This window comes from Pongo pygmaeus, chromosome 9 (genome assembly GCF_028885625.2).
Source record: "Pongo pygmaeus isolate AG05252 chromosome 9, NHGRI_mPonPyg2-v2.0_pri, whole genome shotgun sequence".
Taxonomy (NCBI): Eukaryota; Metazoa; Chordata; class Mammalia; order Primates; family Hominidae; genus Pongo; species Pongo pygmaeus.
The window spans coordinates 56,047,484-56,064,401 of record NC_072382.2 but is presented as its reverse complement, the minus strand read 5'-3'; the positions used below and the strand labels follow the sequence as shown (position 1 = coordinate 56,064,401).

At 43.3% G+C, this 16,918-nt stretch overlaps 1 protein-coding gene across 11 annotated transcripts in view; it reads left to right on the top strand.

Moving 5' to 3' along the window:
- Positions 1–16,918, top strand: part of NAV2 (neuron navigator 2) — a 779,302-nt gene that overhangs the window by 724,681 nt on the left and 37,703 nt on the right. For 10 of the 11 annotated variants that reach the window (XM_063671085.1, XM_063671084.1, XM_054438543.2 and 7 more), the window contains 4 exons: positions 4,600–4,683; positions 5,041–5,152; positions 7,113–7,258; positions 10,054–10,226. In XM_063671085.1, the coding sequence (XP_063527155.1) occupies positions 4,600–4,683; positions 5,041–5,152; positions 7,113–7,258; positions 10,054–10,226 (515 nt within the window). Of the gene's footprint in view, positions 1–4,599; positions 4,684–5,040; positions 5,153–7,112; positions 7,259–9,638; positions 9,648–10,053; positions 10,227–16,918 lie in introns of all 11 variants that reach the window. The other variant, XM_063671089.1, reaches the window with a different exon arrangement.

Sequence of the window (16,918 nt, the reverse complement as noted above, 5' to 3'; positions counted from 1 at the left end):
GAATAGGAGTGGTGAGAGAGGGCATCCTTGTCTTGTGCTGGTTTTCAAAGGGAATGCTTCCAGTTTTTGCCCATTTAGTATGATACTGGCTGTGGGTTTGTCATAAATAGCTCTTATTATTTTGAGATACATTCCATCAATACCTAGTTTATTAAGAGTGTTTAGCATGAAGCGCTGTTGAATTTTGTCAAAGGCCTTTTCTGCATCTATTGAGATAATCATGTGGTTTTTGTCTTTGGTTCTGTTTGTGTGATGGATTACGTTTATTGATTTTCGTATGTTGAGCCAGCCTTGCATCCCAGGGTTGAAGCCCACTTGATCATGGTGGATAAGCTTTTTGATGTGCTGCTGGATTTGGTTTGCCAGTATTTTACTGAGGATTTTCACACTGATGTTCATCAAGGATATTGGCCTGAAATTTTCTTTTTTTGTTTTGTCTTTGCCAGGTTTTGGTATCAGGATGATGCTGGCCTCATAAAATGAGTTAGGGAGGATTCCCTCTTTTTCTATTATTTGGAATAGTTTCACAAGGAATGGTACTAGATCCTCTTTGTACCTCTGGTAAAATTTGGCTGTGAATCCATCTAGTTCTGGACTTTTTTTGGTTGGTAGGCTATTAATTGCTGCCTCAATGTCAGAACTTCTTATTGGTCTATTCAGGGATTTGACTTCTTCCTGGTTTAGTCTTGGGAGGGTATATGTGTCCAGGAATTTATCCATTTCTTCTAGATTTTCTAGTTTATTTGTGTAGAGGTATTTATAGTATTCTCTGATGGTAGTTTGTATTTCTGTGGGATCGGTGGTGATATCCCCTTTATCATTTTCTATTGCATCATATTTGATTCTTCTCTCTTTTCTTCTGTATTAGTCTGGCTAGCAGTCTATCTATTTTGTTGATCTTTTCAAAAAACGACCTCCTGGATTCATTGATTTTTTTGAAGGGGTTTTTGTGTCTCTATCTCCTTCAGTTCTGCTCTGATCTTAGTTATTTCTTGTCTTCTGCTAGCTTTTGAATTTGTTTGCTCTTGCTTCTCTAGTTCTTTTAATTGTGATCTCAGGGTGTCGATTTTAGATCTTTTCTGCTTTCTCTTGTTGGCATTTAGTGCTATAAATTTCCCTCTACACACTGCTTTAAATGTGTCCCAGATATTCTAGTATGTTGTGTCTTTGTTCTCATTGGTTTCAAAGAACATCTTTACTTCTGCCTTAATTTTGTTATTTGCCCAGTAGTCATTCAGGAGCAGGTTGTTCAGTTTCCATGTAGTTGTGTGGTTTTGAGTGAGTTTATTATTCATGAGTTCTAATTTGATTGCACTGTGGTCTGAGAGACTGTTTGCTGTGATTTCCATTCTTTTGCATTTGCTGAGGAGTGTTTTACTTCTAATTATGTGGTCAATTTTAGAATAAGTGTGATGTGGTGCTGAGAAGAACATATTTTCTGTTGATGTGGGGTTGAGAGTTCTGTAGATGTCTATTAGGTCTGCTTGGTCCAGAGCTGAGCTCAAGTCCTGGATATCCTTGTTAATTTTCTGTTTCGTTGATCTGTCTAATATTGACAGTGGGGTGTTAAAGTCTCCCACTGTTATTGTTTGGGAGTCTAAGTCTCTTTGTAGGTCTCTAAGGACTTGCTTTATGAATCTGGGTGCTCCTGTATTGGGAGCATATATATTTAGGATAGTGAGCTCTTCTTGTTGCATTGATCTCTTTAGCATCATGTAATGGCCTTCTTTGTATCTTTTTATCTTTCTTGGTTTAAAGTCTGTTTTATTGTTTTATTGGAGACTAGGATTGCAACTGTGCTTTTTTTTTTTTTTTTTTTTTTTGCTTTCCATTTGCTTGGTAAATATTCCTTCATCCCTTTATTTTGAGTCTATGTGTGTCTTTGCACGTGAGATGGGTCTCCTGAATACAGCACACCAATGGGTCTGGGCTCTTTATCCAATTTGCCAGTCTGTGTCTTTTGATTGGGGCATTTAGCCTGTTTACAATAGGAATGCCCGTAACTGGAATCATGGGTGACAATCAAATGCAGAACTGAAATCAATGGAAATCCAATCATTTACATTTAACTTTGTCTTTCATTTGCAATATGAGGATAGTAAATGTTCTTTGAGACATCCAGGCCCTGGCCTGTCTCCTTTGTCAACTATGTGACTGTCACAAATTGATTGGCTTTGGTTTTGCCACACTCTCCAGGGCAAACTAAAGCATATCTCTTTATTTTAAAATGCAGAGGCACTGTCTCCATGTTTTTTGTTTTTTGTTTTTGTTTTTTTTTTGAGACGGAGTCTCGTCTCGCTCTGTTGCCCAGGCTGGAGCACAGTGGCACAATCTTGGCTCACTGCAAGCTCTGCCTCCCGGGTTCACGCCATTCTCCTGCCTCAGCCTCCCAAGTAGCTGGGACTACAGGTGCCCACCACCACGCCCAGCTAGTTTTTTGTTTGTTTATTTGTTTGTTTTTGTATTTTTAGTAGAGATGGGGTTTCACCATGTTAGCCAGGATAGTCTCGATCTCCTGACCTCAGGGTCCACCCGCCTCGGCCTCCCAAAGTGCTGGGATTACAGGCATGAGCCACCATGCCCGGCCTGTCTCCATTTTTAATAGAGAGGGAGTGCAATCAGAGAGAAGCTAACTATTCCACTTAACATTTCTACTACAAGTAGAAATGCTCCCTGCCAGCGGTTGATTCTAGAGATGTCTTAGTCTCCACCATCCCTGTGTAATGAAGTCTAATAACAGGCCTCTCTTTACCCCTCACATCTCTCCTTAGATTGAAATGTCACTGCACCTCCTCACAGTGCACGGCAAAAGCTTCTTCCCACCCACCCCCCCATGCTTATCCAGCGTTGATTCCTCACTGTGTGTGTCAGTCATCTTCTCCTCTCGAATTTCACAGCATGATCAAATCTCACCTCTCCCAAGCTCCTCCCATGTATCCTCTGCCCTTCTCATCTCTCTTGTAGCTCACTGTGTTTCTACTCCCCCTGTCTACACCTGTGTTCTCAGGTACTCTCACTCCTCTCATAGTTTCTCTTGTCACTTTCTCGTTCCCAAACCTCCTTCTTTCCCCACAAGTGTCCATGCATTCCTGTGTTTTGCAGTACCTGAACAGTTCATAGACCATTTTCACTGGTCTTGTTTCATTTAGCTGAAAATAACCCTGGGAGGTAAATAGATACTGGTACCATTTCATAGATAAAGCTGAGGCTACTAGGATTAGGTGATTTTCTCTGTGTTATGGGTATTCAGAAGGAACTACAGGGAGAGCTGAAGACCTCTAACTCTAAATCCTGTTCCCTTCCCTTGTACTACACTGCCTCCTTCATCTAAGTGCTTTTCTTTTCAATCCTTTAATTGCTCATCCAACGTATATGATTGAGTGGCTGTTTTTGTACCAGCAGTGTGGATACAGTAAGGAGCAAGATAGACATGGTGTCAGCCCTCATCAAGTGCACAATCTGGTGATCCTTCTCATCTGCTGCTCAAATGCCTCTCACTCTTGGACATGCCACTATTCCCTTATACAAGTAGAGATTGGAGATTAGAAGATCCTAGCTGCCTAATGGCTTCTTCAATCTATTGCTGGAAATTCCTTAGCATGACTGTTTGAAACAGCTCCATTCTTTATTTTTGGCTTTAATAACATTACCAGGATTCTCATTCAATCAACTAATATATCACCTACTACTCTGCTTCACAGTCAAAAGCTTAGTGTTGGGGCACAAAGTTACCTCTTACCCTTGAAGAGAGTTGCAGAGCAAGTGGCAGTCAGGAAAATGCCACATTTGCCCATTCTTAAACTTACTCTTTTTTTGTATTTTAACATCTCTGAAAATTAGATGCTATTTTACTTATAACTGGAAGCATTTAAGAAATTCTTAGAAATATAAAATAATGGTACATCTTATGTCATATTCTAACAGAAGTGTATAAAACTACGTGAAAGCCTGTGGGAAAGTGGTAACCCCCTGGAGGAACTGGGAAACATTTCTCCGAGGAGGTAGCAGATGGGCCTTTCAGTGGCTTTTTATTAACCGGGGTTATAACAAGCAAACTATGCCAACCATTTTGTTTGTTCATTCTACTAACATGCTTAATATGAGCCTCTATTGTGAGCTTAGCATTTGGTGAACAGAAGATCATCCTCCATTGTAGTAGAGAAGACAGCCATACATTACCAATTACAAGACTGCATGTATTTTTAACTATGATATCTCAAAGTGTATATCAGAAGTACAGTTTGCTTGTGAGAGTGCATATGAGGGTGTCGTGAAAGTACGAGCCAAGAGCTCTTTAGACAGACAGGTAAAAATTATTAGGCAAGGAGTGGGAGAAAGGGTTGAAAGGGAAGAGCATTTCAGGTAGAGGGGAAAAGATGTACAAGGGCCCTAAGGTGGGAAGGAGCACAGGTTGTTTGAGCAAGTAGAAGACTGGAGTGACTGGATCCCAAAGAGTGGTGGAGAGTGGGTTTCAAGAGGAGGCTGAAAAAGTAGCCTAGATCAATGGACCCACAGGATTTTCATCTTTAAGAGCCAGACACCTTCTAAGCACTCTTGCCTTGCAAGGTAATATAACTGAGGTTGTGTCTTCCCCTCCAGGCTCACCTTGTGGCAGCCTTTGAACAGAGTCTTGGTAACATGACAATCAGGCTCCAGAGTCTGACCATGACAGCTGAGCAGAAGGTAAGGCAGAAAGGGTACTTTAACCCTCCCTACTTGGAGTTAACAACAAACTTGAAAATACTATTCTTTCATTTCAGATCATTGTGTGGATGTTAATGTATTTCTTGAACAGTTAAAGTTTAATTGTAAGGAGTCCAATCTGTTGAGTGAAAATATGACAGATTGATAATGGCATCAATGATAGATCTTGTAGTTATAATCCTACTCTTATGTGTTTGTTCATGCGTGTTGATCCATCTGAAAGGTTTTGTTGAGCTACTTCATTCCCTCTCCTCCTGTGTTGAAGCCAAGTTGTACTTCAGTTGAACTCTGTACAGAATGATTTTAGGCTGACCAATAATTTTTTCTGTTCCCTAGGATTCAGAACTGAATGAGTTAAGAAAAACCATTGAGCTGCTAAAGAAACAGAACGCAGCTGCCCAGGCTGCCATTAATGGAGTAATTAACACACCTGAGCTCAACTGCAAAGGTAAAGTAAGGGAAACAGCCTTTAGCCAGAAGACCTGCCTGCCCTTAGGAGCCCTCCCCTGACATCATATGATGCAACCTCCTTGCTAGAAGACAGTGTCTGCGTAATTCAGCTCCATGTCAGGCGGGCAGGACCTGGAAGGCAAACACCTTTAATCAAGTCACTTCTTGCCTCTACAGAGATGGTTATGGTAGTTCATCTTCTTCTCTGATATATCTGAAAAATGGAAGAAAACATGTTTCTATAGGCAGAGTGTTAAAGTATTTTACAACCCTTAATTTCACTAGCACTTTGATATTTGCATGCTGATATATGGCGTAAGCTGAACTGAGTTCCTCCCTTATTTGTCCAAGAAAAGATTTCTTTTTTTTTCTGAGACAGAGTCTTGCTCTGTCACCCAGGTTGAAGTGCAGTGGTGCAATCTTGGCTCACTGCAACCTCTGCTTCCCGGGTTCTAGTAATTTCTCCTGCCTCAGCCTCCCAAGTAGCTGGGATTACAGGCATGTGCCACCATGCCTGGCTAATTTATGTATTCTTAGTAGAGACAGATCTTGCCATGTTGGCTGGGCTGGTCTTGAATGCCTGTCCTAAGTGATCTGCTCACTTCGGCCTCCCAAAGTGCTGGGATTATGAGCATGAGCCACCGTGCCCAGCCCAGGAAAACGTTTCTAAGTGAATTATTTTGTCCTTGTATATCTTGGGGTAATGTAGGAGTGCAGGTGAGTTAGCTCTCATAATAATAATATTAACAGTAATAGTAATCATAGAAGTAATATAGAGAGCTAGGATTTATGGAACACTTACTGTGCTCTAAGGGCAGTGCTAAGTGTTTCAATGATTTCATTATCTGGTTTTCTTTCTACAACAATCTTGTGAGTGTGATTCTCTTCTTTCCTCATTGTACTGATGAGGACACTAGTGTTCATAGATGAGAGTCACTTTCTTTTTCTGTTTTCGAGATGGAGTCTCACTCTGCTGCCCAGGCTGGAGTGCAGTGGCATGATCTCCGCTCACTGTAACCTCTGCCTCCCACGTTCAAGTGATTCTCCTGCCTCCGCCTCCTGAGTAGCTGGGACTACAGGCACATGCCACCACGCCTGGCTGGTTTTTGTATTTTTAGTAGAGACAGGGTTTCACCATGTTGGCCAGGCTTGTCTCGAACTTCTGACCTCAAGTGATCTGCCTGCTTTGGCTTCCTAAAGTGCTGGGATTACAGGCATGATCCACTACACCCGGCCGAGAGTCACTTTTTAAGGTCAGGGATTAGGGAGAAACTGAAGTGGGGCTAGAACCTGATGAGTTGGTTTGACCCTACAACCAGTGTTCTCAAAGACCAGCCTTTAGGTGTAGTTCTGTCCTCATGAGAAAAACTATCTGCAAACTTTATGTCAGATATCACACATTTTCAATAGCGGTGTTGTTTAGTCTATTGGCCTCCTGAAAAAGTGATAATAGCTTTGAAATGGGAAGGATTTGCAAATGAGTTGGCTGGACAGAGTCAAGGGTAAAGAATATCCAGATAGAGGGATAGCACATGGAAGGGCCCTAGATGAGGCAGGCATGGCACTTCCAGAGGGCTGCAAGAAGGCCACTGTGACAGGAGCCCAGAGAGCAGGAGAGGGAGGGGGCTAGCAATGAAGGTGCCAACTGCTCAGTTCACAAGCACATTTCCACACCTATCTAAAGCTTAAGAGCTTGTGTTGGGGAAATTCTCCCTACACCTCCCTTGACTTCTGTTTTGTAAAGTGGGGAGAGATAGACCTCATTTAATTGACTGAAGAGGGCAATGCACTCACCTATTCAAGGATCTTAGAAACAGCTGTAGGGAACAGAGTTGATGTATATGTGGAAAACACCCAGTAGTCCTCAGGTGGGTGGGTTTTGCTTAAAGGGCAAAATACTGAGATAAAGAATAGGGCTCAGGTTGGCAGCTGCTGATACACCCTGCCTTGGTCTCCAGGAAACAGCACTGCCCAGTCTGCAGACCTCCGCATCCGCAGGCAGCACTCCTCAGACAGCGTCTCCAGCATCAACAGCGCCACCAGCCACTCCAGCGTGGGCAGCAACATAGAGAGTGACTCAAAGAAGAAGAAGAGGAAGAACTGGGTGAGTGCACACCCACTCTCCTGGGGACTGACGGACAGAGTCAGGTGCAGAACTGGCTGCTGCATCCCCCCAGATAAAGTCCAGCCCAGCTACTAACTGTGGAACATAGCACTTTGGGAGTAGATCCCAGGAAATGGTTTGTGGATGAGTTTTTACTAAAATCAATATTGTACTCAGCAAAATACTAGAATCTGTAACATCCCTACCACCTTGTATTTTTTTCTCTTTCATGAGACTTTTCATAAAGTACTCATCTTTCATTTCATATATGTGTCATTTCTTCCTCATTATATGTTGGCCACAAAGTTTCAGGTACTAGAGCAAAGTTATTCTTAAAAGGTTTCTTCATAGATCCAAAATATTTTTTTGAGCATATTGCTAGTTATCCCATCTTTAGCCATAATCTTTATCTATTTATTTACACAAATGCCTAGAGATAGCATCAAACCAACCCTCTCTTTGAAAACTTTTTGACCATGTCCTATAAATAAAAGTTTCCTAATGTCAGTGTTAGAAGTTAGCAAGTAGTTCTAAACCAGGGGTTGTACCTCAAATAGCAAGTTTAATAGAATCAGTCTCCATTACAGTGTTTCTCCATGTGTTCATAATCCCAATGAGTTATTTGAATTTCTGTACAGTGGTGCCTTGAGTGGTTTTTTCCACTCTCCCGGAAAAATTCCACCCCCCACTCTCCATCCAGTTTTTTAGTTCTTCTTTAAAGGCTACAGAGCTGTGACAGATTTGCTATCCCTTGTCTTCAGTGCAAGAATATCTCAAGTTGATCTGGAGTTGACCAGTGGCTCCTGTTCCCCATTTGTGCTGACAGCATCCTGTTTCACTAGTAGCTTCAGTGTCCTCATTCATTCTGTACACTTCTCACTCATTTTGTGTTATCTTGGATGGGTGGCGAGGTCTAGTGATACAGACGTCAGGGATTTAGTAATTTTGGTTGTCGGTGACTTGCATTGGAAGCAAGCTAAAAAGCCAGTTTAGTATGACCCGCTCATCTTTCTGATTAAATTTTCTTTTTTAAGTTACTAATGGCTCTTAGTCAACTTATTTGTTATGACTAAACACAGATAGGATTAATTCATATTGCTGTCTCTAATATGCAATCGATAAACATGGTCTGCTTTGATTTTCAAAGGACGAGAGAGATATTTTCTACGAAAAATAGTGGTTATTCCATTTTCTTCAAGAAATAAAACTTGCTTATGTTGCTTTAAGACAATTCCCGGTTATCAGTCAAATCAGGGAAGATGGATAATTGGCATCCTCAGCTAATCCCAAAGCTTAGCTCTGTCTGATCTTTGTAATCTCCTCTTCCACCTGGCTTTTCACCAGAGGTAAAGGCAAGGATTTCAGTTGATGGCTTGTGTCCCTAATCCTTCTGTTTCTGTGACTGCTCTCTGGAAATATTATCAGAGGTAGGAAATGGGAGAGAAAAGGGATCTAGATTTGCCCACAAGCTGGACATGCGGTTTATTACAGATGAAACCTGTTGATGGGAGAAAAATCTCATCAATTTTTAGAATGGCCTGTTTTCTGAATTTTTCAGTGGCTAAGAAAACCCCTGGAATGTATTTTCACAAGGAAAAAAGACTTTAGAAAAAGGAAATTACTTTTAAAAGGCCTGTTTTCAAGATGAAACATTAGTTTTTGGCCTAGAAAAATCTGATTATGGCTTTCAGAGAAGACATTGCATTTTAATTCTTTATGTTCTCATTGAAATGTTTAGGTCTCCATTTCCTGCAACAGAGTGGGGGGGAAAAGAATTTTCAGATCCATCTCATGATTTGGGGAAATTGTAATATACTAGTTCCTTTCCCCCCATATGGTTAATAAATTTCTTTAAAATAACCATTTTCTGAGTAACAAGTGAGATGGCTAATTCGCTGCTTATTAGATTATCTTCTTATATACACAAATAGCTGAAACTCCTAAGTGGATAGGTTAAGGAGCTATACAGACATCCAGGGCCAGTGTAATAGTGAAGCTAGAATTGCTCAAAAAAGAAGACATCCTCTCCAACCTCCCCAAAAATTTAAAGCACAGAGAGGTGACTGACAAGAGAAAAGAAGAGAATGAGAAGCACAGGAAGGTGGGAGGCAGCCATTTCAGCCAGACAGGGAAAAGCTGGAAGAACTGGAATTGTAGAGGACTCCCCAACCTGCTATTCCCTTCCTTTCAGAAGGGAGGAATATGCCCCAATGCTTTTAAAGATTTGTGTTCCTACTGGAAACCTCCCCTGTGTGTGGTGTTTATTATTAGCCATGTTGTGTCTGAAAGTCCGAAGCTTTCCCTGTCACTGGCTTTCTCTGTTAAAAAATTGTCTTTTTTCCTCCCCTTTCCCCATTTTTGCTTGCGTTTTCTCTGGCAGGTCAATGAGGTAAGCAAGACCAACTTTAATATCAGATACCAAGCTAACCCATCCATTGATATGACTAACCTCATCCTCATCCATCACCGTGTCTGAGCATCCTGCTTTGTTGCTGTGTAACCTCATCTTCCCAACATCCATCTGCTGAGCCAGGCTCTGTCTTGCTGTTGGCATCTAGTCTTGAACCAAGAGTAGGCATGGAATGTTACCCACAGGTGCAGTCCCTCAAGCTGGCAACACCAGATAACTCTTCCTCCCTTAATGCACTGATTCAAAAGAGCTCTTGGGAACCTCTTCCATTGGTGGGGGGAAAAACATGGGAGAATTAATCGCTTTTTTGTGTGCATGTCTCTGTTTTGCCAAGGCCTAAGCATTGGTTGCCCCCGCTGTGAGACTGACAGTCTTGTATATTCAGTTACGCAGCTCCTTCAAGCAAGCTTTTGGGAAGAAGAAGTCCCCAAAATCTGCGTCCTCTCATTCAGACATTGAGGAGATGACGGATTCTTCTTTGCCTTCCTCACCAAAGTTACCACACAATGGGTCCACAGGTTCCACCCCACTGCTGAGGAATTCTCACTCCAACTCTCTGTAAGTCTGTCTGTCTAGTCAGATAACATCTTTGACCCCGAGAACCCTCTCCAGTAGGAATGGCTAGGAGTCCTGTTATGACACATCTGCTCCTTGGGTTCCCTTATGCTTTGCTTTAATAGGACTGTGCATGTTCTTTCAATGCTTTAGGACTGGGAAAGTTGAAAGAGAAAAGAAACTTAGGTTTTCGTTCTGACGGTGTCAATATCCATAACTAGCTGGTTGGCCTTAAGCAGGTTACTTAAGTTCTCTTTGTTTCCATACCTTTATATGTCAATTTGGGATAATGGTTTTTGTGTACGTATCCTAGCCCTAAGAATTGAATGAGATAAATGGATATACAGGAGCTTGCTTCCTGCAGCAGTAAGAAAGGCTGGCCTGCTCAGTAGGGCTGGATTTCTTTTGAGACCATGGTGTTCCAGGTCTAGAATTAAAGAACTGGAGCACAGGTAGTCTGCAAGGAAAGTTGTCAGAGAGATGAGACAGTGCATGGAAGAAGAGGGAAGTCATGGCCAGGGTCAGGACAGCCACTGAGATAGGGTTAGAGAAAGAAGTTTGGTTGTATAAACTTCAGTTTCCTCACTAGTAAAAATAGGGTTCATTACATCTACTTCACTGGATTCTTGGGAAAGCCAAGTTAAATACCATGCATGAAGGGCCTTTTCCATGCTGTTCCATCTTTCTTCATTCTCAGGGGGCCAGGTCTGTGGAGCTGACCCTAAGTCCACTTAACCAGCCAGCCCACTGAAGACAGCATAAGTGTCTTAAAGCCCTGCCTTAGCAGCTTACCAGATGGGTAGAGGGAGTACAGGCAAAATCAGCCTGTCCAGAGGCCAGGTCTTTGTAGTGTACCAACTGCATGGGAGTGGAAGAGAGGAAACAGAGGATAGTAGGGTTATGACCTTTTTTTTGTTTTGTTTTTGTTTTTGAGATGGAGTCTTGCTCTGTCGCCCAGGCTGGAGTGCAGTGGCGTGATCTCGGCTCACTGCAACTTCTGTTGCCCGGGTTCAAGCAATTCTCCTGTCTCAGCCTCCTGAATAGCTGGGACTACAGGCGCATGCCACCATGCCCGGCTAATTTTTGTAGTTTTAGTAGAGATGAGGTTTCACCATATTGGTCAATCTGGTCTCGAACTCCTGACCTCAGATGATCCACCTGCTTCGGCCTCCCAAAGTGCTGGGATTGCAGGCGTGAGCCACTGCACCCGACCAGGGTTACGACTTTTAAGCAACCTCACCCACTATTGAAACATGGCCCTGTCAGGGTCTCTACTTTACTGAGTTAGATGATCAATTCCTCTTTTCTTGGGGAGCAGCCTAGTAAAAGGTAGCCACAGGGATGTGTACTTCCTACTGCTACGGGTGAGGGTAAAACTGAATGGGGGAAGGAAGAAGGACACTGAGGCACTGGACTTCGGTTTGGCCCTGTAGTGCCCAGCCCAGTGCCCTGTGTTATTTTGAGTGAAGAATTAGACAAATGACTGAGAGGGTGTGTCCTCCTCCATCTGCAGAGTGCCTAAGGAAGGAGTAAAGAACCAGTTGCCTGTGACTCTCACACATGCCATCATCCCAAAGCATCCCAACTCAGTTGTCTCCTGATCAGGAGAAAAAGGAACTCATCATGTCTTCTTTATTGATTGATTTAAACTTTTTATATAGCAACCTGTGTGAGCAGAGCACTATTTCAGATGCTCTGAAGAGACCAAAAAGATGTTAACAAAGCCAGGTGCAGTTACTGTCGCCTGTAATCCCAGCGCTTTGGGAGGCCAAGGAGGGAGGATTGCTTGAGGCCAAGAGCTGGCAACCAGCCTGGTCAACATAGTGAGACTCTGTCTCTACAAAAAAAAATTTTTTTTAATCAGTCAGGCATGGTGTTGCATACTTGTAGTCCCAGCTACTTGGGAGGCTGAAGTAGGAGGGTCACTTGAGCCCAGGAATTTGAGGTCCAGTGAATTGTGATCACCCTGTACTCCAGCCTGGGTGACAGAGTAAGGCCATGTCTCTATTAAAAAAAAAAAAAAAGTTAAACAGATTCTCCACCCCTGAGAAGAGTAAATACTAGTGGAGACATGACATAGTACAGTTCATTCTACTCCTGAACTTTCACTCTGAAGGCCCCATTCTCAGTTGTGTTTACGATAAAGTGCAAGACAAAGTTCCTACTCAGGGACCCTGTATTCCAAGAGAGGAGACGAATGTTAAACAAATAAATCCTGAATAAACTAGGAAAATTAGAGAGTGCTAAGAGCTAATGCTGTGAATTAAAACAGTGCTGAGATACAGAATACCTTGGCAGCAACTTTAGATAGGGTGGTCAGAAAATAGCCCTCTGAGTAGGTGACATTTCAGCTGAATCTGCATGCCAGGGGGAGCCACTGGGTTAGTTTCAGCAGGTAACATTAGCTGCTGTAACAAACTCAGCCCAACGCTCAGCAGCTTTACATATGACTTTATTTCTTGCTCACTCCAAACCCAGTGCAGATAGTCCTAGTCAGCAGGTGGCCTGCCCTCTAGTGATGTAGGCACTGAGGCTCCCACTATCCACAGGGCCCAGTCCACTGCTCAACGTTCTGTGTCCAGCCAGTGGGCGTGGGGCTGTGGGAAGTGCAGAGGAACCTGCAGGAGGGTTTTTAAGGACCAGGCCTGGAAGAGGCTTATGTCCCCTCTTCCCACAGTCCACTGACCAGGACTCAAAGCCATACCACCTGCAGCAGAAGAAGTGAAGGAGGAAAGGGGCTTTGGTGAACACATAGCAGCCTCTGCCACCCCAGCCTCCCAATGAGCAGGGCAGTCTTCCTGACCCAAAAAATAAATAACACAAGGAGCCTGATGTAGAAACAGGTTTGATGTGTCTGAGAGAGAGAGGGATGGACAGCATGACTTCCCACATATGCGAAGAGGCTACAGCCACAGACATAGTCAGGGCCTAGAACATGCAAGGCTTTGAAGTGAATTCGCATCTGATTTCATGTATAATGGGTGGGTGTGGTGGAGTTTGAAACAGGAATATGAGATAATCTGAATTTACAAAGATCAGTCTCTGTTCTGTGTGTAAGCAATATGGGGAAGGGAGATCACCCAGGGGCTCTTAGCCACTCTGGCCCACTTGTTCTTTGAACATTCCAATCAGACTCTCCACCTCAAGGCCTGTGTGCTTCCTGTGTCCTCTGCCTGGTATGCTCTTCCCTCAGATATATATTTCCTTAGGTCTGTGCTCAACGTGACTTAATAAGGCCTTGCCCATTCACTTGCATAAACCAACATTCCACCACGAGCCAGTGCTCCCCATGGTCCCTTTGCCCCTGCTTCATTTTTCCCCATTGCACATGTTGCCCCCTGACACCTGACATAGATGTTTTCCTTGATTATTTGTTCTCTGTCCCCCACCCCAACCCCAGATCTACAGTAGAAGCTCCATGGAGGTAAGTACTCTATTGGTTTTGCAAGCACTCAAATATTTGGTGGAATGAATGAACCACTGATAACAGTGGTGAGTCCTGGATGGATTTAGGATATATTCTAGAAGAAAAGTTGACAGTGTATGGTGATGGATCAGATGTGAGTGCAAGAGAAAGAGGAGAGGCATCCTGGGATATTCCTAGATTTACAACTTGAGTACCTGGGATGAGTGGGAGACACAGAGGAGGGCAGAGTGGGGAGTCGGAGCACTACTTTGGTTACATTAAATTTGAGATGCCAGCAGACATCCATATCCAGGTCAACCAGCCTGGACTTCCTAGAGGTGTAGATTTGGGAGACACAGACTCATTGGTGGTGTCGAAAGCTGGGTAACTGGAAGAGTTCTCCAAGGGGTTGAATGAAGACGAAGATGATCAGAGGGCACAAGGGCAAGAGGACTGAGCTCTAGTGCACTCTGATATCTGAAGTTCAGAAAGAGGGAGTTACAGCTGCCGGCCAGCAAGGTAGGAGGAAACCCAGGAGCAGAGAGGGGAAACTGTTGCTGGAGGGAGTAGGAATGGGGCCAGATGCTGCTGGGCGGCCAAGTAAGATGAGCAGAGAGAGGCGGTGATGCACTCAGCTATGCAGGACCATGGCAGAACTATCCTCCAAGCCACTTTCCCCAGAGGAATCGGGCGGGGTTGGCTCCTGGCTCCCCAGCCCTTTTCTTACATTCCACAGCATCCATGCATGCTGGAGATGTTTGTTTTTGGTCTCGTTTTCCAAAGGGTAGGCTGAGAGCAAATGCTTGTTTCCAACCTCGAAGGGTTTGTAAGAATGTGCAAATCTAGATGTGAGAGGGAGTTCAAAGGCAAAACCATAGGCAGAGGAGTCGGGCTTAGGAAATTCCCCAATCCGTGGGCGAAAGGAATGGTAGTTGTGGTAAGGCAACGTTTTCCCACACTCGAGGCATTTTAAAATTAGGTGTGCCACCAGCCCTGACTGTGGACAAGACAGTGGAAAAAGGCTTGAATCACAGTTAAGGGACTGAGTAGGAAGCAACACACATAAGTTGTCTTCAGTAAGCAGTTTATGAAGTGGACAAGCATGTATTGAGCGCCTAGTGGGTATAGTTCAGGAACACAGGCTCTAGAGCTGAGCAGACCTGCCAGGTTTGAATCTGCTTCTATCATTTTTAAATAGTGCAGTCTGGGGCCTGTTTGTCTCCATGTCTCTGCCTCCCCTTTTTAAAACTGGAGATAATTACAGTACCTCTTCATGGAGTGAGTAATGTACAAAGGAAATGGAATAATATACTTCAAATATGTAGCCCATTTGTTTAGGTATTCCATAAGCATTTGTTAGGTACCCATTATGTAAATGTGATCAGATGCCAGAAATGATGCAGAGAATAACCCTGGTCCCCGAGGAGCCAGCAGCCAAGCAGAGGTAACATGTTAAGTGAAATGAAATTATCAGCGATATAGCAAAAGTCTAGTCAGGGAAGGAACTAGGGGAGAAGGCTCTGTCTTGGGCATTAGGATTAGGGACTGAAGCTTAGTTAAGGCTGCTGCAAAAGAATGTGTTTTCTTTTTTTTTTTTTTTTTTGAGACTGAGTTTCGCTCTTGCCTCCCAGGCTGGAGTGCAGTGGCGCGATCTTGGCTTACTGCAACCTCGACCTCTCAGGTTCAAGCGATATCTCCTGCCTCAGCCTCCTGAGTAGCTGGGATTACAAGTGCCCGCCACCACAGCTACACCACCCAGCTAATTTGTGTATTTTTAGTAGATACAGGGTTTCGCCATGTTGACCAGGCTTGTCTCGAACTCCCTAACTCAGGTGATCCACCTGCCTCAGCTGGGATTACAGACGTGAGCCACCACGCCGGGCCAAGAATGTGTTTTCAACATCATGTCTACGTTATAGGGCATCTGTCTCATGAGGCCTCATCATTGTGTGTTTCTGATAGCTGACTGCTTCTGGAGGAGCACAGGGAGGGCAAAGTCCTCCCAACACAGACTTTCTTCATTTCAGTTTGGTACCTTTTGTAAAGTCAAGGGTTTGGGCCAAGCTCTGCAAAGTAACCCATGTGATACGTTCCACAACGTGAGTGCCAAGAAGGTATTTTCTCTCTTGCCGAGAGCTTCCTGGGAAAAGGGTGCAGATCAGGTGAAGATGACTTGAGCAAGGTGCGTTATTGTGGAGTGCTGGACAGACCAGCCTCATATGGTGTCAGCCAGAACAGACTATTCTCTGCAGTGAATCTGAGTCTTCAAGATCTGTGTAGGACATGATTTGGCTAAGAAGGGAGTATCACGGTGGAATTTTGTTCAGACTTTACACTCCATTTAAACCAAGAAACCATAGTCTTCTCAAGATAGAACCAGTTTTTGCAAGCTCCTCCTGCAAACCTCCCAAACCAAAGAAAGAAAAAAAAGCATGGTTCTATCAGTAAACCTCACAAACCACAGGCTATTCAAAGTACAGAGAGCTGAGAAAGGATGTTGCAAATTCTAAAGACATTTCTTTCTCACCCTTTTAGTCCTGAATCTATTGGCTTCGTCTCTCAGAAGTGTGAGATGGAAATAATTAGATCATTTTCAGGAGTTCTTTGGGTTTTTCAATAAGATTTTGAAGCTAAGAATCTTCCTTGGTGACTGGTAACTTTTAAAAACATAAGGTGGTTTTACTGTGTCTCTCAAATCAAAAAAGTTCAGGTTCAGGTCAAGAAAAGAGCAACAGAAACATTTGGCTATTCAAGTGTTAAATTTTTCTTCCAGTTCTTTCTGCCCCCGAAATACAATTTCATCTCTTTTAACAATTTTATAAATCATTTTCCTTTGGGAATTAAAATTTCCACACCCTCATCCAGTTTTACAGGTCAGGTTTTGTTTGGCCCCAAACCCATAGCTTGGGTCTTGGAGAGCAGACTCGTGTGATCATTTATTTCTGCAGAAACCACATGCTCATCATCTCCTTTAGACATAATCGGCTTCAGCTTTGTAACTTTATGAACTTGAGAATGGGGGTGTTTGGGGTTGTTTTTCTGTCTTCAGTCCAAGAAATGTCAAAGCTTTCTATTCTGGATCACCCAGTAACCCAGATGCTAAGATCGTTGAAACTCACAGAACTATTTTTTTTTAAGAGAACTATCTTTCTTAACATTGCAATTCATCACGACTTTTATGATCTTCTACTTTGTACTGATTTGCCAGGTGTTTGAAGAGCAAACCTAAGTAATTAAGGAGCCTAACCTAGAAGAACCACCTCTTCAGAAAGAGGAACTCAACAGGGTC